General features: G+C 32.9%; 2 protein-coding genes across 6 annotated transcripts; both read right to left on the bottom strand.

The window, feature by feature from the left end:
* Positions 1-6,565: 6,565 nt before the first annotated feature.
* Positions 6,566-17,655, bottom strand: LOC133315282 (probable protein S-acyltransferase 12). 5 transcript variants are annotated; one of them, XM_061516876.1, is made up of 7 exons: positions 17,267-17,655; positions 16,927-17,176; positions 16,661-16,758; positions 16,067-16,193; positions 15,880-15,965; positions 15,389-15,454; positions 6,566-6,803 (listed from the first exon to the last, which is right to left on the bottom strand). In XM_061516876.1, the coding sequence occupies exons 1-7, from the start codon at positions 17,474-17,476 to the stop codon at positions 6,675-6,677; spliced, it is 966 nt and encodes a 321-aa protein (XP_061372860.1). In that variant the 5' UTR covers positions 17,477-17,655; the 3' UTR covers positions 6,566-6,674. The 5 variants fall into 5 exon arrangements, with proteins under 5 accessions (XP_061372860.1, XP_061372861.1, XP_061372863.1 ...); XM_061516877.1 differs by having other exon boundaries at positions 6,569-6,803; positions 16,667-16,758; XM_061516879.1 differs by lacking the exon at positions 6,566-6,803 and adding an exon at positions 13,383-13,806 and having other exon boundaries at positions 16,667-16,758.
* A 4,948-nt stretch (positions 17,656-22,603) lies between these two features.
* On the bottom strand, positions 22,604-24,034 carry LOC133315297 (transcription factor MYC2). The gene has a single exon (XM_061516895.1). It carries the CDS (start codon positions 24,032-24,034, stop codon positions 22,604-22,606), a length of 1,431 nt encoding a protein of 476 aa, XP_061372879.1.
* Between the last annotated feature and the right edge of the window lie 2,629 nt (positions 24,035-26,663).

Below are 26,663 nucleotides of genomic sequence, written 5' to 3' on the forward strand. Positions count from 1 at the left end.
TGAAAAAAAAAATCTTCACAGAGTTAACCCTTGGCTAAGGGTGTAAATGAGTCCTGCGAATCTACGATCCGACTTATGTCATGTCAATTTTTTTTTTTCTTTTGATACAAGTCAGACCAAATTTAACATAGTATATTTAATAAAATAGAATACACTTAAATCTTAAAAATAGCTCATTCAGAAAATATGTCATATGTCTAGTTTTACAAGGTCTAGTCTATAAGCATATAGGTCGATCGATATTATATATTTATTTTAATTAAAATAAAATATATATTTGATAATTTTAATTAACAAAATGATATTATTATATTTATTTATTTTAATTCTTAACAAATATTGAAGGGTTAAATAGGTTAACAAATCTAGGTCAAATCTTTTGATTCTTTGATATAAGTCAAGCCAAACATATAATTTAACTTACACCAGGTTAACAAATTCTATCAGTTTCAAAATATTTTGCATAAACCTAATTTATTTATATCAAAATCTATCTGACCATCCATTTACATCCCTAGCCATGGTCAAGTTAAGTTTGAACCAAATTAATCGAATAATTGTTGGACTAGTTAAAAAATTATAAAATATAATTTATTTATAACTTGTTTTTGTTTTAAAAACTTATTATCTATAATTTATATTTAGGGGTTTTACTTCTCTAGAGAGAAATTATTTTATATTAAGAGACATCTTTTTATGTGAGTGTATTATAAAAGATAAATCTCATGCAACATAATAATATAATTTTTCTTTATTTTTAGAATAAAAAACATAAACATTTGTTCAGTTATCCCTGCTGTCATTTGAAATGACAAGATTGTTGTGATTACTAAGGCTGCCAGAGCATCATCAAATTTTAAAATTTTATTCTGAAAATAAAAGTTATCAAATAAGAGTTTTAATTGTTTATTAAAACAGTTATATGAAAAAATTTCCAAAAACAAAAATAAAATCAAACAGACTCTTTTATTTCGTAAAATAAATCTTAAAAAAATACATCAAATAATTTTTTTAAAAAGTTGAAAAAAAAAAACAATAACACAATTAAACAAGGCCTTAAGCCCTTAACTTTTCTTTTTGGGTTATTTTTTCTCTCTATAGGACATCGAAACAGACTCGATTTAGCAAGAACCACAAGAAGTGCATTGCACTAGAAACTGCAGCACAACAAACGAACTACGAATCAATGAAGAAATGACCCTAATATGATTGTCCTTCAGCTTGACGCGGACAGAGGTGTAAATAGGTCAAAATGTGTTCTTTCATATCATATAGCACATGGCATGGGGAAATAGAGGAAAATGATACCTAATTCTTCATTTTTTTTCCCTTTCAATATGCCACAATATATGTCTTGCAACCCTGATGACAAGTTTTTGTGGAACTGGTATGAATCAGAATCAAAGATGGGGTAGCATGTCAATCACAAGAGAACTTGGATCCGGAAATGATGACATTGTTCTTTCCTTGTAAAACAAAGGAAAAGAGACAAAGAAAGAAATGTAAAACTTAGAGCTTGTTTGAATACTTTTTTAAAAATACCTTTTTTTTATACCAAAAAAAAAAAAAAAAAAAAACTTGTTAGATAAGTCCTGTTTTATAAAAAAAAAAAATTATAACTTTTTTTATTTTTTAAATCAAATTTAAAAAACATATCTAAATTACTTTTGTTTTGTGTTTCAACTTTTAACTTTAAAAAAAATAAAATAAAAAACACCTATTTTATTAACTATTCTACAAAATAATTAAAAAAATATAAAAATAAAACACAATCAAATATACTCTTAATAATTTTCATTTGTTAACTTAACTAGACACAAAGGTTCAACCAAACTGAGCAGTAGTAAGAAACCCAAATGAATTAAACTTGGGTTGCAGATTTCCAAATATGAAAACTGGATTTTTACTTTTTCTTGTTCTTCTGGAACAGAAGCGACACTAAAGGAGCATTTGGTACGCGGAATTTTTCAGAATTATTGAGAAACTAATTTTTTTTAAATATTATATTTTCGGATATTATCGTAAACTAATTATAAAAATTATATTTTTAAAAATCGAGATTTTTGAATAAAAAAAAATTTCTCCTTTACCAAACGCTCCGTGAGAATTTTCACATGTGCAAGGAGGGAGCCACTTCAAAAACCTGAAGCCAAGGACAATCATTTAATTTTTTTTTTAATTTTACTTTTAATAGTCAGTTTAGCTCAATCAATTTATTTATATATAAAGTTTAGTATTTCTCCTTATAACTTTATCTTTTGCAATAAGATAAAAACTTTTTGTATATATAATATAGAGTTTAAAATTTGTCATGTGGGACTATGCGAGGAGAAGATAGAGAAAAAGAGAGTAGGTCTTACATATTTTTATGGGTGTACATGTAAGAGATAAAATTATCTCATACAACGTCAGAATTTTAAACCCTGTAATATATTAAGATGCAGTGGTTAAACCAAGTGGTTAAACCAAATTATCATGAGGAAGGTTATACTTACAACTTTTTTTTTACAACCTCTTACAACCATATCTTAATATCGTTGATTTCCGTCAATCAACGGTTATCATTTATTGTGAATTAATAATTAATTAATGAATTTAATTTGTAAAAATTATAACCGTTGATTGGCGAAAATCAACGGTGTTAAGATATGATTGTAAGAGGTTGTAAAAAAAAATTGTAAGTATAACCTTCCTCAATTATAATTGTTTGTTGTTTATTTTTCTTCAGTTGCGTTGAGAAGTTAGTTTCAATTAAACTAATTGAACATATTTTTATTGTAATGATTACAACATTGGGAAGCCCAAATTGAATTATCAATGGTAAAACAAAAATTGTATTTTCATTTTTCAATAGAGGGAAAAATAAGAAATAAAATTATGAACATTATATAAAAAAATGGCCCAATAAAATTGGATAAGGCGAAAGGTCACAGAAACTTTGTATGGACCAAATTGGATCATATATGGATCAAATTGATATATGAAGGCCTGCTAATAGCTATTTTGGAATTATGGACGGAATTCAGATTTAGCCTTTGGGCCATACAAATAGCTAATGAGATGGCTTGCTTGACGCAGGGGTTTGCAAAATGTTTAAACAAACATTAAGGTAAAATTTTAATTCACCAAATTTTTTTAAAAAATTCAATTGATAATAAGTGAGTAATTATATATCAAATAATTTAATTTATTAGTGGATGATTATGGATAAGTCCCTATAAGTTTTGTCTTTTTTATTAGAGCCCTAAAGAAAGTAATTTCATCGTTGACAGGCTCAAGTGAAACTTACTTTAAAGGGAAATATAAGAGTTATGTAACATGAAAAAAAAAAAAAATTCCTGCACTCACAAGTCTCTTCGATAAGAGTGCCTCATTCTCTTCCTTTTTTTTAAACTCGTGGATCCCACCAAAAGCTATTTCTGTAGGAAATTTGTTCTCCTTCATGTTACATAACTCTAGCATTTCCCTACTTTAAAATATTGGTCCCGTAGAATGAAGATATACAACACATATATTGTAAATATTTAATTTGGATGCCAAAGCGCTGGTGTTATGGGGAAATTATTTGTGCTTTAAAAAGATATAAGTTGTGTTTTTTTTAGTTTTTTTACTCTGTATACTTCCGGTAGTATATAATTATAACATAAAAAGTTTTTTTTCTCTCCTCAATTATATCAGCTGACGTGGAAAGTAAAAAAAAAAGTAATTTTTCATGTTATAACTATTAGAGATGTATGCGGTCTAGATTGGATCAGTTTTGAAAGTAAAAATCATCAGATCTAATCCCTTCGATTTAATCATGTAATCATCCATTTAGTTTGAATTTTTTTTCAAATCCGATCCGATCCAATCCAATTTTATTCGGTTTGGATTGGATCAGTTTTTGATTTTTTGAAAAGCCTAAGATTTGTATGATGATTATTTGGCAAATAATATATCTTTTATATGTATCGGCTTTGTAAAGTTTGTATGATGATTATTGTGCAATCTAGAAGCATTGTACAACAAAAGGTTAAATTACCATCTTTTACTTTCAACAAAAAATTTATAATATGGTTGTGTGAGATACGAAGTAACCCAAATTTTCATCCTATAGAGAAGCTGTCGTACAACAATAACCTATGTAATAAAAATATATTATGTATCTTACAAAAAAAACATAACATAGATCAAGCACAATCCACTTTCTCCAATGTGATGGGTTAATGGGTCTTGGATTTAAAATTTTGCTAATGGTTTTTGGGTTATGATTGAGGAAAGGCTCGAGTAAGTAGATGGTAAGGTTGGGGAATAATTGGATCGGTTTGGATTAGATTGGTTTTTACCAATCCATCCAAAAATCGATTCAATCCAATTAAATTTTGCGATTTTTTTTATTTTCGATTAATTTGGTTTTTGATTTTTCGATTCGATGACCGTGATTTGAATTGGTTTGGATTGGTTGATGAACATCCCTAATAACTATATACTACGAAAAATATATAGAATAAAAAATTAAAAGTACATAACTTTCATATTTTAAAAAGATACACACTGAACGCATAAAACAATGTTTTTGTATTCTATCAAGTATCAACGGTTTAGTTATCGTAAGCTTTTCAATTTGGTGTTACTTAAAGTGATACCATCATTCATTAACGAAATGAATATCTCCTCGTAATGCAACTCCATTATGGACAATGATTAATTATGTTTTATACGCAAGTTCAAGTTCCCATCCAATGGCGCAGTCGCGGAGAGGCACACAAGTCAAAATCCACCCATTTTAGCTATGGTTTTAGGTATGTAGAAGATACACTGCTGGTTTAAAGCTTATCACTTGACCCCATTAGTTCTTGTATGTTTACTAAACAAATTAGGTTAATATTTTCTAAAAGCCTATTGAATTAACAAAAATAAGTTTCATGATATTTTAAAGATCTATTACTAAATAATAATTATAATATTGTTATTATTATATTAAATCTTTATAATAATATCTTTAAATCATATATTTATTTAAAGTCTTAGGTCGACAAAGTTACATAAATGGTTAAGCTATTAACCTATTTAGGTATATACATATTGGTCTATTAAGTTATTCATTACAACATGGATATCAAATAAAATTTCAAGTCAGGCTTTACTTTTAAAAAGATCAAGTCAGATCTTAAAAAGAAACTTATATATTATTGTCATGTAAATAGAATAAATTTAAGTCTTGTGTTTAAAACTTGTCACGCCTGTTTAAAGTAAAGTCTTGCTTGAACTATTTAATAGAATGATTGAATATTTTTCAACAATGTATGAGCAAGTAAATAATGATATAAGATTCTACACACACACAATAGTGATATAAGAGTTTAATTTTAAATTAAATAAGAAATAAACTTATTATTAGTGTTGAAATAAATGAAAATATAATTTTTAATGTTTACATTGAGTTTGTAAATGTTCAATATATACCACCACTTAAGCATGTAATAGTGTAGACTTTGATCAGAGTTTAATTTTAATGCAGTGTTTATTTAATTAATAATTTTAATTATGTTAACAATTACATGCATGAAGTGACAAATTCATTTAATATGACAATATATTATTAAATTAAAGTACAAAATATTTTTATTAATAGTGCATAAAAATTATATTCTTTTAATGATATTGGAAATTTTTATCATTCAATATAAGCTTAGCAAAAGCTAATACAAATATGATCAAAAGAAAAAAGAGACAAAGAACACAAAAAACTTAAAACAAAAATTTAAATAAAAAGATTCGAGGTTAAGAAGATGATAAAATTTAAAAATAAAAAATTACTATTCTTAAAAAAATATAAAAACTGTTAAAAACAAATACTATTCTTAAATTTTTACTTAATAATCAAAACTTTTAAAATGTTTTTTTTAAAGTACTTATTAAATTTAGGGATTAATATATCTTATGTTATAGAAAATTATCTGTTAGACACATAAAAATACATAGGGTTCATGTAAAAAAAAGAGAGAGAAAAAAATATGAATCTTACACATTTTTTTTTTTTTTGATAACAGAATCTTACACATTTTTATGTATGTGTAATTGTGTAGGGAAAAAAATATCTCTTAGGAAGACATTAAATCCTTAAACTTGTTACTTTTTGCAATGAGTACAGATTTTGCTCTGATTGTGACAAATTTTAAGTTTATTTTTATACTTAATTTTGTCACTTAAATTATTTATTTTTTTAATTTGGCGGGGGCCAATTTGGAAAGCTAAGCCACCGCCAGCCATTAGGCACTTCGAGTTCCCAAACAACAAACCAGTTGTCAAAATTGCAATTGTATTATCAACCTATATATATATATAGAAATGGCAATTAAATAACGAACCTCTATATATATATATATAGAGAGAGAGGATTAGTATGCATCACCGCAAAATTTACTATTTTTACACTATTTAATAATTTCATATAAATGTGGCTTAAAAGTACTTATAGTTTTAATTATTTCTTATAAAATTTAACAGCAATAAAAATATAATCAAATTATTTTTACCTTTCATATATTTTAAAATATACATCACTTTAGTATTAAATAAAGTATTAAATAATTTGAAATTAACATAATATTTCACAAATATGATTTATATCATAAAAATTTTTAATTCAATAATGGATTCAATTCGAAAGAAAACTATATAATAAAAAGTTATTAGAGAGAGAGAGAGAGCAATCTACCCCAGATAATTCCGCCATTTAAAGTGTCAAAAGCCTGAGACGTAATCATTATATCAATAGCAATCTGCCCCAGATAGCCTTCCCCCGTGAAGAGTATCAAACCCTGAGACGTAATCAATAGCAATCTTTAATAAACGTTAACAACTTTTTTAGGTAAATAAACGTTAACAACTTTGATATTAAAGAATATATTCCCTTAATACAACTAAGGAAGTAGAGTTATGAAACATATATATAAACTTTTAGTTTTCTTCCTCCTCATTCCCGAAATTTCCCCGTAGACTTTTCCAACGACCCACCCTCTTCCCATAAAAAAAGAATGACCCCTTAATTATAGCTCATCAATAGGAACTTGCTTTGTTCGTATGACTCTTTTAGAGAAGCAGAATCCCACGTCATGGACCTCTTGCCCTCTTAGCTTCCCAACACTTTTGCTTCTTCCATAACACTTGCAGGTAAGTTTTATTGTTTTGTTATTCATATTGGGTCTGATCCTTTTTAATTTAAAACAAATGAGAAATTAGTTTATCTTTAATTTTCAGTTTCAGGGCAAGTCTCTCCTCTTCTATCTGGGGGCTGCAATTAGATGGGATCAAATGAAGGAGAAGGAAATGGAGACTACAAGAAAAGCAAGTGGATAACAAAGCCATACTTGAGTGTTTTCTTAGTGTCCTTTTTAATATGCATAGGTGGAGGTTCTGTGCTTGGATGGTGGCTATACAAATTTCATGCAACAAATAGGCAGCTATGGATGGTGCCCTTTGGCTTCGTCTTCTTCCTCACCCCACTCATTATCTTGATCTCTATAATCATTCCTGATCAGGGTATTTCCAAAAGTGATGAAGAGAAAGCTTTTAACACGGGTCAACGCACTGATCCAGTGGATAACTCACTTTCTGACCCAAAGAAATGATCTTTGCATATATAAGCTAGCTGTTTTATATATTAGTTCTCTGCTTTCGTTCTCCTGCTTTTAAGACAAGTACCTCCTTGTATATTTTCTGGTTTTGACTTTGCAATATATGAAACTGTTCAAGAGATTTAACTGGAAAGTAGTTTTCTTCAATCAGGAAAAACCCCTTTTGGCAATTTTGTGTAAAACAGTTCAAAATGATCCTTCGGTTGATGTTCCATATACTTGATAGTGTACACTACAGCTTTCTTGTTCTTTTGTTGTTTTCTGTTATATGTCTATAAAATATTCATCAAACTGAATTTCAGTAATCTTTTCATAGTTTCCGTGGATTAAATGAAAGACAGCTACAGCAAACCGTGGTAGTTCAATTGACAGTAAGGGAGTTGAAGAGTGGAAAGCAAAGGGATTCAGTTCGATTCTATATGTCACGTTTAGGAGGGGTTTAAATATCTTTATAACTGACTTTTTCTGCACCACGAATTAGTCTCATAACAGACTCAAAGAAAAGAACCGAAACTTGTGGAAATACTAGGGGAAGCCAACTCTCCTGAAAAAAATAATACCAATAAATCACAGCTACATCATTTTTCAGCATTTGTTCACTTTACTCTTTTTTTGTTTTTTGTTTTTGTTTATGACAAAAGATATTAGATATCTTAGAACATGACAGGGGTAGTTGATATCTGGGACAAAACTTTCAAGTATTATTATTTTGACATCTTTTATGAATAAAAAAAAAATGGCTACAGGGATTATCTAAGAGAATCTAGGTCAATTACGTGATTTGGAAGCGGCATGGGATAACAGGGCTGCAGGGGTAAGCAAGTCTCAGATGTTCCCTTCACCAGATTTTACAAAAAGATTGGAATTGACTAGGCACATATGGGAAGTCTTGTAAGCTAATGGTAGCTTTCAAGATAAAGTATTTCTGCAGCCGTGCCTTGATCCTCTATTATTTTCCAAGAGATGACGTTGCTTTCAAATAATACAACCATTTAAAAAAGCAAATGTGTAAGACTACAAGTAACCAACAGCTACTTAATCCAGCCAAGTTTCAATGAATAAAAAAGGCCATTTCAAGTCAAATTTCTTGGAATCCTCACAGAATTCAACGAGTCATTCCATGAAAAAGTTAAACATGTTTCATAAGTGATTGAATTATGCAAATGAGAGCTTTGCCCACAATTACTTAAGATTTTGTTACATTGAATAGTCATGGTGGTCAATGGCATTACAAGGTGGGTGGGAAGGAGGCTCAGTCATCAGGAAACTGGAAATCATAAATTACGATGCATTGAGTTTCCATTTTCATCTAGCAAGAAGTGCCAAGAATATAGTAAAGTGGACAATATGGCCATCCGTCATCTAGCGTGCATATGGTGATATAGTTCCGAAGTATCTTTTAAAATAAAAATAGAAGGGAATAAAAAGCTTTTCCAGTAATAATTTTGTGGTCGATGTGAAATGCAAAACGTGTTTGAACAACAATTATTTTTCTTTAAAAAATAAAACAATGGGTTACCAATGAGGATATTTGCTTTACGCCTTCCTTATATTTTATTAAAGAGTAACGTTATAAGACCTACTGTTTTTTTTATTCAAGAGTAACGTTATAAACATGAGGGGCGGGAACAGTTGGTAGTTGGTAGTGAATTATGCTCCAAGGATAGGGTCGTGTATTCGATCCTTGGTAGATGTTTTTTTGTGTCAGAAGTGATACAACTATCTAATGCATCCACAGTATTAATGAGGAGCTAACTCTAATGGTGGTACTCCTATACAACAAGATACATATCTTTAATTAATAATATAATCACAGGATTTTTTTATATTTCATAATAAAATCCCATTTCGTTTCAAGTCAAAGAGATAGATAAATAGACACATCTCATTGCACTGATCGCCAATGGTGGTACTCCGAGAGCAAGATGATTAGAAGGGTATTAAATGAATCAAGGGCGTTTGGCTCAGTTCGTGAAGATCTGAGCTTACATGTCTAAAATTGGTTGTTGGCACTACTCCAATTCAAAAATATATTATTTTATATTTTTTATACTACTTGTTATAGTCCTCTCTTTCTCCTCAATCCATTTCACCCCCATTTTATTGGTTCAATAAAGTTTTTGAATGATTTTGTTCTATATTATGCTGTTTGGATATGCCTTGAATTTATGAATATTTATGAAATTACTAGTATTGTTGATTGTATATTCTGTTTGGATAAATTTTTGTTGTCTTATTTTTTTTTTTAAACAGGCTAAACTAGGCTTTTATTTTTTGTAAATAAGTTAGGCCACAGACCGATAATTATATTTATAATAAGTAACAGGTTTGGTCAGAATAACACGTTTAAACACAAGCTTAATATTTTAAGACCAAAAATCGACTTGGCTCGGCCCGTTAACACCCCTACCTCCATATTAATACTAAAAAAAAAGAGTAAATTATATTTGTCTTATAAGTTCTATAAACATAGGAAAAAATATATAACATTTTAAATGATGTAAACTTATATCATTTTAAGTGAGAAAGAGATAGATCATGAAAGGGAGAGTGGACAAAAACATAAAAGGTGTGGATCTCACTTCTTTGTGAGAGTGAAATGACAAAAACTATGTCATTTAAAATGACAAACACTTTCCCATAAACATATTCTTTAAGTACTAAGAATTTAAGTATTAATAAACCACTAAGTTTAATTTAGTGGTAAAAGATTTGAGTAGGTTGTATTAGGTTATGTGTTCAATTCTCACTTACTTGTATTAGTTGTATCCAAAAAAAGAATTTAAGTATTAAATAAAAAAGAAACATTTAACATCTAAGAACCAAAAAATTATATAAAATTCCTTCTTAAGATTATTACCAGACTTGTTTACCAAATATATGCAAAGTATGAGTGAAGGTAACCCTTCTCTAGATATAAACTTTGGGAAAAATTAATATTATGTAACATGATATAAAAAATTTTACCCACTCACACATTGGTTTCCGCACTAGCATTTTTTATTTTTTGTTTTTATTATATGTATGGGACCCACATGCATCTTTATTTGAGTAGGAAAAATTGGTTAGATTATGTTAAATGATAGTAACTTTACCCATAAACTTTATATTCATTGTATATTATAACGGTTACTTATCTGGATCATTAAGAGTGCGTTTGGATTCACTTTTAAAAAAAGTTACTTTTATGCCTTACTTATTTTAAAAGTGCTTTTTATAAATATTAAGACTATTTATTTTTTGAAAAAAAAAATTAACTTTTGACTTTTGCTTTTTTGAGAAGTTAAAATTTTTAGTTTATGAAAAAAGTAAGTTTTTGACTTTTTTTATGACTTCTGTTTTTTTTAGAAGTGGCATCCAAATGCACTTTAAACTAAAAGTGCTTTTTTTTGGGGGGGAAATAACTTCTGACTAAAAAAAACTCATCCAAACGGACCCTAATACAATTAGTTAGGATAAGAACAAAGTGTGCTACTCAATGGCTTCCACGAGAGTCTAGAAGGAATTTATAATAAAGTATACGCGGGTATTAATAACTATCATCACAGTGCAAAACTATCCCCAAACTACGAAATTTTCATGATATGCCTTTTTATTTATTAAAATATAAATTTAACGCTCTTAAAATAATTTCTTTTGCCCTCCCAAATTTTTCATCCTAGTTTACCCCTGCTAGATGAAACATGCTTTGGAGTTTCAAAAGAATCCCAGAGTCTTGTACAACAAAAGCTTCTACCATGCACGAATCATGTAACCTGAACGTCACCAATTTCAGCAATTTTTTTAACATTCTGAAACTGATTTTAATGGCACGGCTTCAGCTCTAAGAACTTCACTGCTTATAATCCAGTATGTTTCAGTATCTTATTTCTCCAACGAAAGAGAAAGCAAGAGTTTCCATTCATGAAATTTTAACACTAAAAAAAAATCATTCCCCTTCCTATTTGGTGTATCTTGTTGGTTAAGTGAATAGTGGTTGGAGTCATAAGAACTTGACCAATATTAAGAATTAAATAAGACAGTTTCTTGACTCCTTGAACCCAGTTTATTCCCACCCAATTTTCAATAGTTCCATCTTTCCCAGTAAAATTTTGGATTCCATAATACCTTCACAAGTCGAATGTTTGGATGATCCCTTTGTTAGGAACTCGGTTCCCTCAGATCGGCTCAGGGGCCTTTGTGTGGAGTAACGTGAAAGGAGGCACCGGAGTCAACAATCCAGGTGCAGTCATCATATGCAACATTCAAATAATTATCCTCACCAAGGAGGAATATCTCGGCATCCGGGTTGGCAGCTACCGCAGTGGTGCTCTTATGGTCTGTCTTTCCACAGTAAAAGCACTCCAACTCGTATTTCGGCTTTGACCGACCTCTGGACTTTTCTCGTCTGTCACGACCTCTACCCCGGCTTTTGCTTCTACCCCGGGAGTCAGATTTCCCTTTGTTCTCAGCAACATTAGCCTTAGACGTACTTTAAGTACCTCGTTCTCTTCTCCTCGATTCTTCGCCCAGGAGGCTGTCTGTCACGACATCCATCTTCAATTTTCCATCTGGAGTCGAGTTATTCAGGGTCACCACCAGAGTATCCCAACTTTCTGGCAGCGAGCTAAACAGCAGCAATGCCTGCAATTCTTCATCAATTTTCATATCAGCCTTTGACAGCTGATTCACAATACCTTTGTAGGTGTTCAGGTGTTCAATCATGCTCATGATGTCCTTGTATTCAAGCATAACAAGTCGGTGAACCAGGTGTGCTTTGTTCCTGGGAGTCTTCTTCTGAATCATGGACTCCAGCTTCGTCCACAACTCATACACGTTCGTGAATTCGGACACGTGCTCAAAGAGACTTTTATCAATATATTTCATGATCGTGGCTACCGCCTTCTGACTCAGGATCTCCCACTCCTTATCGGTCTTGCCTGCCGGTCTCTCATCAAGGGTAATGGGCTCATATAGATCTTTGCAGTAGAAATGATCTTCCATCATCGGTCTCCAATAAGTGAAGTTGTCTACGGTCAACTTGAACATGTCTCCATCATTGGTTATGCCACTGGTCTCCATCTCGTCTCCCTCAGAACCCATCGAACTCGGGCTCTGATACCACTGTTGGGAACTCGGTTCCCTCAGATCGGCTCAGGGGCCTTTGTGCGGAAGTCAATCTACAAGATCCTGATCTCAGATCTCGGCAATACCTCGGCCTGAACTTCACCAGGTCAGGCAGCGCAGCGGAAATATCAAAACGAAAAATCTCAAAACAGGAGAGAGAAAAGAAGAACACAACCAGATTTAACGTGGGAAAACCTTCTCCAATGAAGAAGTAAAAATCCACGGGACCTAGTCCAGATCAAAAATCCACTATGAAAATAATGGTTACAAAGAATCAGAATACACCAATGTGGTGGTTAACTCAACCTCTCCAACAATGGTGATAATCAAACTACCCTAGAGATGTTTCACTCAAACTCTCTCTAGAGATCTCTCAAATGCAAAGCAGAAAGCTTTGCTCAAACAATTTTCTCTCAAATATCTGTCAAATAAAATTCTCTCATATGACCTAGCATCCACCCACAACTAATGAGTATATATAGAGGAGGTGAAAATTAGGGTTAGGGTTTTTAGGAAACCCCTCAAATGGGCTTGGACTTAACATTGAAGGAGGAAGCCCAACACCCTTAAACTCCTTTTACAATGAATATTAGTGAGTACAATATAGAAATCAGATTAATAATGCATCAACTGATAATAGTGAAAATTCCACTCTGATCAATCAATTCCACATACAAATCTACAACAGCATTTCGCTAGAACGGTGCAATAATCGATAGGTCAAAACACTTGGAGTGAATTTTGAGCTTCGAAAGTAAATCTACATTTTTTCCTCAGATTACAGATTCTTTGACTGATTAAGAGAATAATCAATACAAACTGAACCCAAGACTACATATATACATATCTACTAGACCATTTTTTCATTTTAACATCTAAATCAAGAACAATGCAATACTTTCATGCCTTACGCTGCACCGTTATAACCTATTATAAAGAAGGTTTAAACCTATAACCCCAAGCTTCAGACATCAACATCTGAGCGTGTCGGGAACTCAACGCCCCTTAATGCAGGTATGTTGTCTAAATCCTCTTTTGAAAACAAGGGTAACAACCATAGGGCCTTCTTTGTGCCAAAAACCTTGATAAGAAAGAGGTCAAATAGAGAAGAAAAAAAAAGATAGTGAATAACTATATTCACAAGCTATTAGTTTTATCAGAGATCAGGCTACTACTATTACATGAAATTTTTTATTTTGATAAAAACTATTACAGGATTTATTCCTCAGTATAATACTTTTTTGTTTTTTGGTGTAGCCTCAGTATAATACTTTATGTTAAACTAAATTAAAACATCATATTACTTAAGATCATATTTTTGTCATTAAGAGGAGCTAAAAGCTAATAGTTTAATTACAGATCATGAGAATATCATTACAGGATTTTTTCATGATAGCTACACCTCAGCAGAAGACTTTATTTCATGTTGAATTACATAAAAACATCACATTATTAAAATTAGGTTTTGGTCACTAATACGGGGGAGGAAAAATTCTTACATCCACCTAGAGTAAGAATTTTCTTAATCTTAACTTCAACATCGATTTTTAGGCCACTGCTCTCTCTCTCTCTTTCATATCTTTAGAAGCAACGGCTAGAGATCCCCTCCTGGAGTGAAGAAATTTTTTACTACAACAGGATGTAAGAATTTTTATTTTTTTTAGGGGGCGAGAGGGGGAGGAGTAGGAGGACTGAAAGGTGTAAGGAATTTTTTTTTTAATTGTACATTCTCTCTCTCTCTCTCCCCTCTTCCTTTTTTAAACTTGGTTTTTGGAAACAAAAACAACTATTTTTTAAACATAAGCTCTTCTTGGAATTTATAGGAACAGAAAATATAGGAAAATTAGGAATCAATGTCTACCGTTCATATCATTTACTCTTGTTCGGTATAATTTAATTCATGGAAACAAACTCCCCATCTAAGCCCTTGAAACAATTCATTAACACATTTGTTTTGGACCGGCCACACTGACTGAGTCCAATGCGCAAGCCACTAAGGCCCATTTAAGGGGTCACATTCCTACATCCCTAAAGTGAGATTTTTAGACCCTCATTATAAGATCTCACTCCCCTATAGCAAGTACCAACACAGCTCACACCTCACGTACAGTGGGACCCACTAGGACAGAAACGGTTATGGCCCGTTCTCACTCATCATTAGGGAATCTTTCCCACCCATAAATACTCCTCTTCAGCCATTGAAGAGGCACCTTCTAAACATTAATTTCAAAGTTGTTACACTACCAGAATACACTCAGAGCCATTGTGCCCTTGGACACCATCCCCCTTTCTCTCAGCCTTTGTGTGAGACTGCTCACGATTACTCTTCATAGAACCTTAGTCTATACAATTGCCTCTTAGATCACTATTATATCGAGATACTTTACCTCTTTGAGGGAAATAGTACCTAATCTCAACAAATTATCAATTCAACATTATTCTTCACTCAACTAATCCATGTTTAGTGTTCATACACTTGCACCAGAGATATTACATACATACATTTTTATTTTTTTATTGTTAACTGTTAACTCATGAATCATATATGTAATGTGTGCTTCCTAAATTTATGAGCTTTAAAGTAGTTTAATCTTGTTAGACATGTTTGTTTCGTTGTTTTACTATCATTCTGTAATCTTTTGCAACTTGATATTAGATATTACCTGCTCAAAATTCTTCTTCCTGCCCAAGTCGTACCTCCACCTGACTCCTTTTTTCTTTTCATGAACCTAAAACATCATTTTCCCAAATAATCTTTTAGATAAAAGAAGGTACTAAGCAGTATGAGAAAGATTTGATAAGAAACAATTCCTCTCTCTTAGTTTTTGAAAACAATGTCAATTTGTTCTCAAAGTTATAAGGAAGTTAGTGTTCCAGGCTTTCTTCTAGTTAAAGGTCAATGAGATAATGAGGAATTGATACTTGAATCAGTACCTCATTGAAACAAAAATAAACCCCAAGTACATAACCATCTTATCAAAATCAAAGATGGCCTTATGAATCTCATGATTCTGATGTAATAGCTTAAAAATAGCCTGGCATGTTTCGTATGCCACTAGAACAGGATATGCTGGGTCTCAGACACAGGTTAACAATATTATTACCACATACCAGTTGAAAGAGGGTAAAGAGAAAATAACATTGCATTGATTACCTCAACTGATGTTGTGTTGCTTAACAGGAGAGATACATGCATAACTACGAAACACAGAAGACTCAGTGCAAAGGCTAAATTAAGAACTGCATCAAGGCACACAATCTGTAAGAAACATTAATAGTTATGAGAATGCAATAAAAGCTATTCAGAGTGACTTGATTTGAACAAGCGCACTTATACTTACTAGAAGCCAAAAAGATGACCCCAAACTCCCCAGGAGACAATGAATGATTCTTGGCTCCATCAAAGAATCTGATAAAACTAGGGACCAGAGCTAAGCAATCCAGCGTTGTCTCAAGGAATGTATACAACTATGAATAGGTGGAGGGGAGAGAAATCAAAATTAAGAAAAACAAATACTAGGGTCTAGAAGTAGCAAGTAATTTAACCCTTTCCCAATTCCAGTTGATCTTCCCTCCTTTCCTTCTAACAGTATGCACTTTCACTACTTTCAGATTTTGTTTTCCTCTAAAATAAAAGTTCAAGTATGTGCTTCCTGTTCACATTCAGAAGGCACTTTCTGTTCATGTTGAGAGAGGAAATATAGTTGATTTGAATGATATAGTAGTAAATCCCCAAATCTCTCATTCTAATTTTTAGTGTTAAATGCACTTCCCACCTACTGTCACTAAACTTGATGATCAATGGAATGTTAACTGGCAATACACTGAACCCCATACATCTAGTTAAACAGAGAAAAATGGGAGGGGAGAACATTAAATTTTACTTGTAGGTCAAGCTAAACTAAGAAATTAGGTGGAAGGAAGAAAAGAAATACATTTACCAAGAAGAGGAGAAAATACTTGTAGTTACGTGCCCCAACACAATTGACAACCCAAACACAATGATGATCCATCTTAAGAACACACCTTTGGCCTACAAGAAGAAGCAAGATGGTTTTATGGTATGTTTCATTATGTACTGAAATTATAAGCTAACCCAAATAAAGGCATCGTTGAGACAAATAACAAACAAATTTATATTAAATATGGAAAGGAATACAAAAAAAGGCATATCAGAAAAAACAGATTGGAAGTGACTTACAAACAGAACAGTGATGGCAACGCGGTGGCTTGCCATTTTGGCAACGAGTACAATATCCGGTGGAGGGTCTTGTCTCCAAATCCAATCCATCGGAAGCGTGAGATGCAACTACAACTTCAGCTTCAGCTTCTAAATTGTGTTCCTGCACCTCTACCTCTACATCTACATCTACATCTGGTCTCCAATTTTGAGGAACAGAACCGGGATCGTTGACTACCACCATAAAGTAGGACCATGTTAATAGTATAAGCTGCAAATAAAACATTTAAATTGAATATTTAGAAGAACGATGTGTGAGTCAGAAATGAAATAGAAGAAAAGGGAATTCGGAGACACGGACGAGGATGTGAAAGAGGAAGAGAATAGAGAAGGCGAAGAAGGAGGAGAGTCCTCCGGCACGAAACAAGAGAGGGCCCCAGGTGATGAAAACGACGGCGTAGTAAGTGAGGGAAACAATAGCAGCGAACAAGAGGATCATCAAGTACCCCAAAACTCTGAGGCCAGAGCACAGCTTAAACAGGTTTATATCCGTTCCCCTTCTGATTCCCATTCTTAATCTTATGTTTGGAATTGGGAGTTGAACTGAGAGAGACCTTCTTCTTCGTGCCGGGAATAGCCGTTTCCAGATATCCGAAGCCAGGATGGAATTCCGGTTTCGAACTCGATTACCACTTTAGGTTAGGGTCGAACTCACGCTTCCGGATGCAGAGAAGAGTAATACAAACTAGTTTCCTCACACTTTTCCACACAACTTTATTTGGTTTGGAATCTTTGGATAGCACAAATTCGGGTCGGGTCGGATCTAAATCACAAAAATGAAATATCTATCTATATCTATATGTGTTTTATTAATGTTACTGACATAATATAAAGGTAGTTTCTAACTTACATAATGATGAAGAAAGAGAAAGTGGAATGATGAAAGAGAAAGAAAAATATATGGACCCCACCTCTTTAATGTGTGTGTAGGAAAGTGAAGTTATGTTATGTAAAATAATAAACATAAAACCCTATCTATATCTATATTAATATATAACTAGAAGAGAGAAATTATTGTAGGACAAAAATGTCACGTATTTACTTTAAATCCTATGAATCAGATTTATTTTCACATTTAATCGGTTAATAATAATAAATTAATAAAAAAAATAATAGTATAGTGAAGAAGATTATACTTACAACTTTTTTTTTACAACCTCTTTCAACCATATCTTAACACCGTTGATTTTCGCCAATCAACGGTTATCATTTATTGTGAATTAATAATTAATTAATGAGTTTAATTTGTGAAAATAAAAACCGATGATTGACGGAAATCAACTGTGTTAAGATATGATTGTAAGAGGTTGTAAAAAAAGTTGTAAATATAACATTCCTCATCATATATATCCTTAATGGGAACTAAATGAAAAATGTAAATTAAGTGAAAACGAAAATTAACTGAGAAACGAAAACTAAATGAATCAGCAATCGCAGAAGATTTTCATCCCAAGTTTGCCTCAAATGAAAAACATAAACTAAATGAAAACGAAATAACATGAAAAACAAAAATTAATTGAGAAACGAGTCAGCAATAAAAGAAATTTTTCATTCCAAGTTGGGCTCAAAAAACAATAGTATATACCCTTAATCCTTAATGAGAACTAAATGAAAAACATAAATTAAATGAAAACGAAAACTAAAACAAAAATTAATTGAGAAACATAAATATCATGTGTCTGCTTTAAACCCCGTGAACCAGATTCATTTTCACACTTAATCGGTTAATAACAATAATAATAATAATAATAAATAAATAAATAAAATATAATAGTATATTCTTAAATGTGAACTAAATGAAATACGTAAACTAAATGAAAACAAAAATTAATTGAGAAACAAAAAATAAATAAGAAATGGAAACTAAATGAGTCAGCAATAGCAGAAGTTTTCCATCCCAAATTTGGCTCAAATGAAAAACATAAACTAAATGAAAACGGAAATTACATCAAAAACGAAAATTAATTGAGATACGAAAAATAAATGAGTCAGCAATAGCAGAATTTTCTCATCCCAAGTTGGACTAAAAAAAATTATAGTATATGCACTGAATGAGAACTAAAAGAAAAAAAAGTAAACTAAATTAAAACGAAAACTACATGAGAAACGAAAATTAAATGAGAAATGAAAATTAAATGAGTGCAATAGCAGAAGTTTGCAATCCCAAGTTGGGCAAAAATAATAATAGCATATACCCTTAATGGGAATTAAATTAAAAATGTAAATTAAATGAAAATAGAATTAATGGGAACTAAATTAAAAATGTAAATTAAATGAAAATAGAAAGTACATAAAAATGAAAATTAAATGAAAAATGGAAATTAAATGAGAAACGAAAACTAAATGACTAACAGAAGCTAAATGAGAAACGATAACTAAATGAAAAAACGTAAACTAAATAAAAAAGGAAACTCAATGAAAAATGAAAATTAATGAAAAACTGAAACTAAATGAGAAATGAAAACTAAATGACTAACGGGAGCTAAATGATAAACAGAAGCTAAATGAAAAACGAAAACTAAATGCAAATCAAGAATTTGCACAATAAAAAAAGAAAAACATGGACGAATAGAGTAGTATCAAAGAAAACATAAAGAAACAAAATGAACAAATTGATTATTAATCTCCGGATAACGCTTCTACACAATTGTTTTCTCTTTTATATACACACTTGGGCCTAACTAACTAATGTAACTCTTGCTTGCAGTTTTTAACTGCTTAACATATTTCTAATACTATTACATTGCACTTTACACCTACTAACACTTGCACTAATAACATCAAACAATTCTATATGATCTCATGAACGTAACATTGCCTTCTTTTCAAAAACAGACCTTGTCCTCAAGGTCCAAGTGGGAGAAACCTTGAGATCAACCATAACCATATGGTGGAGGTAGCCAATGAAGCAATGTTGCGAAGCACCTCCAAATAAGTTCCTCTAACTGTTTCAAACCATTGCTATCTATCGCTTGGTCACACTTCCAGACTAATGCAAACAACCCAGAAACTATTTCTTTAACCAAAATAATGGTGGGTGTTGCTAGCTTGATTAGGCAAGGAATGTTCAACTCAATGTCTTCTTGAAAAGAATATTGGACCAGCAGATTACAGTAGCCAAAATTCTTGCGCAATGAACGAGGTTTTCTGGATAGAGCCAATTGCTTGAATTGTGATTGTGAATGCTTCTTCTTTTCAAATGGCACAATCACAACAAGATTTGCTAGCATTTGGACTTTTAGGTGATAACCCTTTTCTTTGTCGTCATTCTTATAGAAATGTGAAGCTGAGCTGGTATTCAAACTTTCTTCCCCATTACTGCTCACCATAATATTACTTTTCTTGGCTATGAAATTACTTTCAGTAGTGATGTGCAATGCAGAGTACACATTTGGTGTAAAGGCACACCCATAGGAAGGTAGTTGAGGTGGTGGTGGCTAAATGTTGTGTTGTCTCAATGACTCTGTGAATTGGCTGTCCTTGGCAAAGACCAAGTGGCCATTCTTTGGGGAAATCATGCTGGTAAAGTGGGGGCCATTGGGTTGGAAAATAGGCTTCTTTGCATCATTTCCCTTTGAACAAGGTAGGGAATTTCTTAAAGCACCAAAAACAGAGGCGCAACTCTCTTTTGATCGAACATCAGAATTTCTTGGAGGAACCTGCATTGCTCTTTGATCCAACAAAAACTGTATTGATTTTGCTCTCAAAGCATCAGTACCCAGATGGTTTCTGTGTGGACTTTCGTCGAACACTTTGGGTTCATGGTGGGTGAAGAAGCCTTTAGACCCAAATAGTGGCTGAGTTGATTGTGAGCAATATTGTGATGATTGCAATCCACTTGGTACAATGTTAGGTCTCCTGGTGTGAAGTTTCGTGCCTTTGAAATTTGACAACTCCATTCTTGCGAACTTGTTCGGAGTTCTTTGATCCAACGAAGATGGCGTTGATCTTGCTCTCAAAGCGCCAGTACCCAGATGGTGTTGATCTTTCTCTTTCGATGCTCCTATCGTTGTGTATATCATCTCATGTGGGTGGTTTAGTGGTAGTTCCTGAATGGGAGCTAAAAGGATCGATGATGGGTTAATACCCAGAATTGCAATGTGAATTTTCTACAATAGATTCGTGATATTGGAGAACAAAGCTTGATCTTCGCTGCAACCTTGCTTCATTCTTGTTTTCATCTTGAATCACTTGATACATTCGACGAAGATGAAGGTTCGTGATGAAAGCACCAATGATACAAAATCAAGAATCTGAACAATAAAAGAAGGAAAATAGGGATGAATAGAGTAGTATCCAAGAAAACATAAAGAAACAAAAATGAACAAATTGATTATTATTCTCTAGATAACCCTTCTACACAATTGTTTTCTCTTTTATATACACACTTGGGTCTAACCAACTAACTAACGTAACTCTTGCTTGCAGTTGTAACTTCTTAACAGACTTATAATACTATTACATTGCACTTTACACCTACTAACACTTGCACTAACAACATCAAACAATTCTATATGATCTCATGAGCGTAACGAGATGTCAATTCGGTCAAATATGGGAGATATTATTCAGACACCTTGGGTATCAAATAGAGGGAACAAATTGTCTTAAGGAGACAACATCTGTTGGACTCAGATTTCTTTCATTTTTCCTGCATCTGTTCTTCGATATTACCATGTTTTCTATTGTTTATTTTTGGTGCAGATTTATAATTAAATAATATTGTTCCATCGTGATTACACAGACTCAAACTCTACCTTGTAAATTCAGATATATTTTGATTTCTAAATGTCTTACATAAACAACAGTTTTTGAGGTGACTTAGTCGTGTCATGCAATACGCAATGAGTGGTTATATATAATGGAGAAAAATTGAGAGAGAGTAGGAGATTGAGGTGCTTTCGTGTAGTAGGGATAAAAAATGAGAAGCATTGAGTGGTCGATAACAGGATACAGGCGTAGTACCGCAACTGTACGTGCTGCCAAGTGCCAACCTATCACTTCACCCCGCTCATTTACTACGAAAGCTGTTACATCAAGATTTCGATTTCGCAAAGAATTATTGTAAGGGACCATACATAATTTTTTATTATTTCACAAAAAAATGGAAATATATTTTTTTCTTTCGAAAAGAATTGTAAACTTTTGGACCCCTCAAGGATTAAAAGGAGCCACCCCCTGTCTGTAACGAAGTTATAAACTTAAATCACTAAATACATACCATGCCATTGTCTTGTCTCAACTCAACCGAGCTTTTATTAAAAATACATAATAATTAAAAAAACCACTACTCAAATATATATTTAGAATTATTAATCCTTATAGTTAATTTATAAACGTTCTTAACCAATGTGAAATTTAGAATACCTGGGCAAGTAATTACATATGGGATATGGTGATCATCTTTAAAGTTTATTTTAAGAAGTTACGAGGTTCTTAGATTTCTCATATAATAATAATTGCGTAATTGAAGATACGAACTAATTAAACAGAACAAATTAACAATCGTTTCGGTAGAGGACAAAATGAAAAGGCATAAAAGAATTTAGAGCATTATTACAAGACGTACGTACGTTACACATAATTAATCACCATGAATGAAGCAGGTAGCTTTTGAAGATCCGTTGAGTGTCGTTACTTACTGATCCAAATCCAATCTCCTGAGAATCTCAGATTTAAGAGCTTCTTCGCTTCTCATCCCCTCAGGAACCTTAACCAAAACATCTTGAAGCATAAGCTCATTAACAGAAGACATACTCGCATGGTGCACTTGAAACTCTAAGTCACGCAATGCAACCATTAACCTGGCCCCAGGGTGGTTCGCAGTCTCCGATTGAACCCTTACCATGGCATCTGGCCCAATGATCTTCACCTCAAGTTCAAGCGCAAACCCATTCGTCCCCGTTTGGTCAACGGAGGAAGTTGTGGTGCTATGGTTGTCCATATTGTCACCCATTTCCACTTTCACCTTCTTGTTAGACTCTTTCTGCAACTGTCCCTCCATTTCATCCACCTTTGCTTTGAGTTCGTTGATGTAAGCCACAGCATCCGATAACAGAGAAGCTTTGTCCATTCTCGAAACGTTCGGCACCACCGCTCTCAACGCGTAGAAGCGGTGGTTCAGCTTCTCTCGCCGCTGCCGCTCTGCCTCCACGTGGTTCAACGGCGTTTCACGGCCAAGACCTGGCTTTCTCCCCCTCTTTTTCGGTGCTCTTTTCTCTGTCATGAGTGCACAATCCGAGTCAGAATGTTCAGAATCTGCATAAGAACGTTGACGTGACCCGAACTTGAGCACCGATGACTCCTTCTTATTCTTATTGGGATCTCTTTCTTTTCTCTTCTTTACATCGTCGACGTTGGAATTGTCTTCTTCTTGAACGCCGGCGATAATGCCGATGTCTGCGAATGAGATGTTCTGGTCGTCGAAGAATTGAATTGGGTTTAGTTGCTTATTGTGTGGCATGCTTATAATGAGATCGGATCCAAACAGAGATTTGGCATGTTGGAGTAGTCCCCAGTTTTCTGTGATGACATCGTTGGAACCCATTTCAAGAACGCCATTGCTGGTTGGGATGTAGATTAGAGTTTGGATCCCATGCACGTAAGCCTCTTTAGCTCTTTCGCAGTTGGAAAATTGAAGCTCGTGATGATCGCTTTTTAACCAAATCAAAGAACCCGAAGTGAAGGCCTTGGCTGGAAGTGAAGAAACATCTCCAACGGAGAAAGTGCGAGTCAACGACATGACATAGAACCATTCACCGTCATTGCACATGTTGTCGTTGATGAGAGATTGGATGTCTTTCATGAACTTCATTCGCTCTGCTAAAATGGGGTAATGATGGGGAAGCCTAGGAGAGGTGTCTTTGGTTCCTTGGAAATGGCCATCTCCCCATGATAAGTAGAGGTTGCCATTGTCGTCGTTTGTTGTCTGCCAGAAAATGGCATACACCCACCAATCTGGTTGACTCTGGAGTAAGAATTGAAGCTTCTGTTGGAGGGTTGGTGTGTTTTCATGGGGCAGAGAGACCAAAGAGGACGATGAAGAAGGAGATATTATCAAATCCTCCATCGACTAGGCAAATTAGTGATGAAGGGTACAGATTATACGGTAATAAGTAATAACTACGAGAGAGAAAAAAAAATGTGTTTTGAAGGGTGGTGACTGGTGAGAATTGGAAAATTGGAAACAACTAAATATATAGGGGCTGACCGCTGACAAAATGAGGGGGCTTTAATAGAAAAGAGAGAAAACTTCTATTTTGTACGAATCATGTCATGATATACAAACAAACACACACACACAGAGAGAGAGAGAGAGAGAGAGAGAGAGAGAGAGAGAGAGTTGAGGGAATAAGCTAAAGGGTTGGGAAGTGGGGAGATTATATGGGAGAGCAGGTAGTAGAGAGAGTTGGGCGTAAAGGGTGTTTTTAAGGGTGGCGATGGTAGGGGACAGCGTGTCCAAATCAGCTTAATAGGCCGTCACTCTTGGGCTCCACTAGCACGTGCAAAGAAAGCGAGAGGCTCTGTGACATGTTTATTGTCAGTGCCTTTTTTTTGAATTTATTTTTAAGAGACAAAACATTATTAACAAAATTATGAATTTTTGGATTGTTTTAATAAAATGTAATTTAAGAAAGAATACAAATTTTTTATTACCCATTAAATTAAACTATATAATATTGATCATACTACAAAAAAACCAATCACTAACCTCTTACTTTTATTTCATGCAAAATAACGCACAAGACATGTGATGTGATAATATGATAATAAATTTATGTTATTTTATTTATGAAATTACGCAATTCTTATTTATATACATTTGTCTCTTATTTTATCTATTCTGTTTATAATTTAATTGAATATGCATCAAACTCAGCCATTTACTCATGACAAGATATTTGTGGCATAGTAGGAAAATATAATAAAACCAAATTAAATAAAATAATTACTCCCTCTCGCCTATCATCTATCTTGTCCTTTTATTGTACCACTTTCCTTGTGATGGGAATTAAGAAGGGGATACGACTTCGATAGCGTTATACAACCGAATCAAACAGTTTTTGTGGTTGAAATTGTTCCAGCACTTAATGTTACGACATTAAATTGTTTGTATATAAAACGTGAATTTAAATGTCGAGAATTGATCTGGGGTTGCTGTGGGTGGGATTAAATTGTGACTCAATATATCATATCTTGGGGTTACCTTAGAATCAATTTCATCACGATTTACCCCTCGTTTCGATAGTTTTGCAATAAGCTCGAATCTTCCATAATTAAATTAGCGATTGTAAAATCAACATCAGACAACACAGCGCGTATTTGGATCCCTGACTATTAGTAGCAACTAGCAACTATGCTACTTAAAATTCATATTTAAATATGTGCTTTTACAATTTTATGATTTTTTTTAATTTAAATTCCAAATATTTTTATATTTTTATGATTTTTTATGATTTTTTTTATGTTAGGATTTTATTTTTTATGATTTTTTTATCCTCCTTTCGATTATAGGTAAAATTCCAATTTTAATTACCATACTAGCAACAGCTTGTTTTTGGAAAGTCATCCATACTTTAGGTACAAAAAAAAATAACTAATTAGACATTTGTTCTCACCGACCTAATAGACTAGCCCAATATAGCAGGCCCAATGGCAAGGCTCAAGTCATCTTAGTCCTATCGATACTGTATCGTCAACCCAACTGCCCCAACACTGTCATCCCTGCTCATAAGGATTAGCTTTTCCAATATTAGACACTAAGGACATGTTTGGTGCACATGCAGTATAGGATAAGTCTTTATAGTATAAGATCTGATTGTATAAAATTTGATTGTAGGGTTAGGATCATTTTACACCAGTGTAAGTTACACTCTTAATCTTGTCCGCTGATTCCACTTATATCTAATGGTTCAAATTTTTTAGTAATGTGAGTCATTCGATACAAGTGGATCAATGGTCAAGATTGAGTGTAAGACTTCTAACTCTTACACTGGTGTAAGAATATCCTGCCTCTTGATTGTATAAGACTTGATTAAATTTTAATACTATCCAGCATTTGACATGATATTGTATAAGATAATATCATTCAGTATTTGATAATGTAATAGAATAAAAATAAATATTTAAGAGACATCCCTATAGTAATCACAACATCCTTCTAGATGACATATTGGGCTCTCTTGTTTCCGGAATGATTCAACCTTGTTGTCTGATTCTTATGAAAATAAATCCTCTTATTTGTTATTTACTATAAGAGATGATTATAATCATTTACAACCATTCTTATACTACAAAACCAGCTTGATGGCATCAAACTCCTAGAGGGTGTTTGGTACGATGGAAAAAAATATTTAGCCAGGAGAGTGGGGTGGGGAAAAAAGTTGGCTGTGTTTGGTACGTGGAAAAGTTAAAAATTGATTTGGAAACATTTTTAGCTGTCAAACACATTTGCACTTGTTTTCTTTATTAAAGTTTCCGTCCAAAGGTATGGTAAATATTCTTTCCCATGCGGTGGGAACAAAAACTGAAATTTACAAGACAAAAATACCCCATGCTTTATTCTTCCATTTTGTGTGCTCTCTGGTGTGGCTACGACTGAGTACTGCATGTTGTATCCGTTCCCAACTCCTATCCTTTTTTTGTGTATGACTTGCGGCTTTGGCAAAGGAGATAGTTGTCAATAGTTGAATTTAATC

This window comes from Gastrolobium bilobum, unplaced genomic scaffold, assembly GCF_033153095.1.
Source record: "Gastrolobium bilobum isolate Gb01-03AN ecotype WA unplaced genomic scaffold, APGP_CSIRO_Gbil_v1 utg1030, whole genome shotgun sequence".
Taxonomy (NCBI): domain Eukaryota; kingdom Viridiplantae; phylum Streptophyta; class Magnoliopsida; order Fabales; family Fabaceae; genus Gastrolobium; species Gastrolobium bilobum.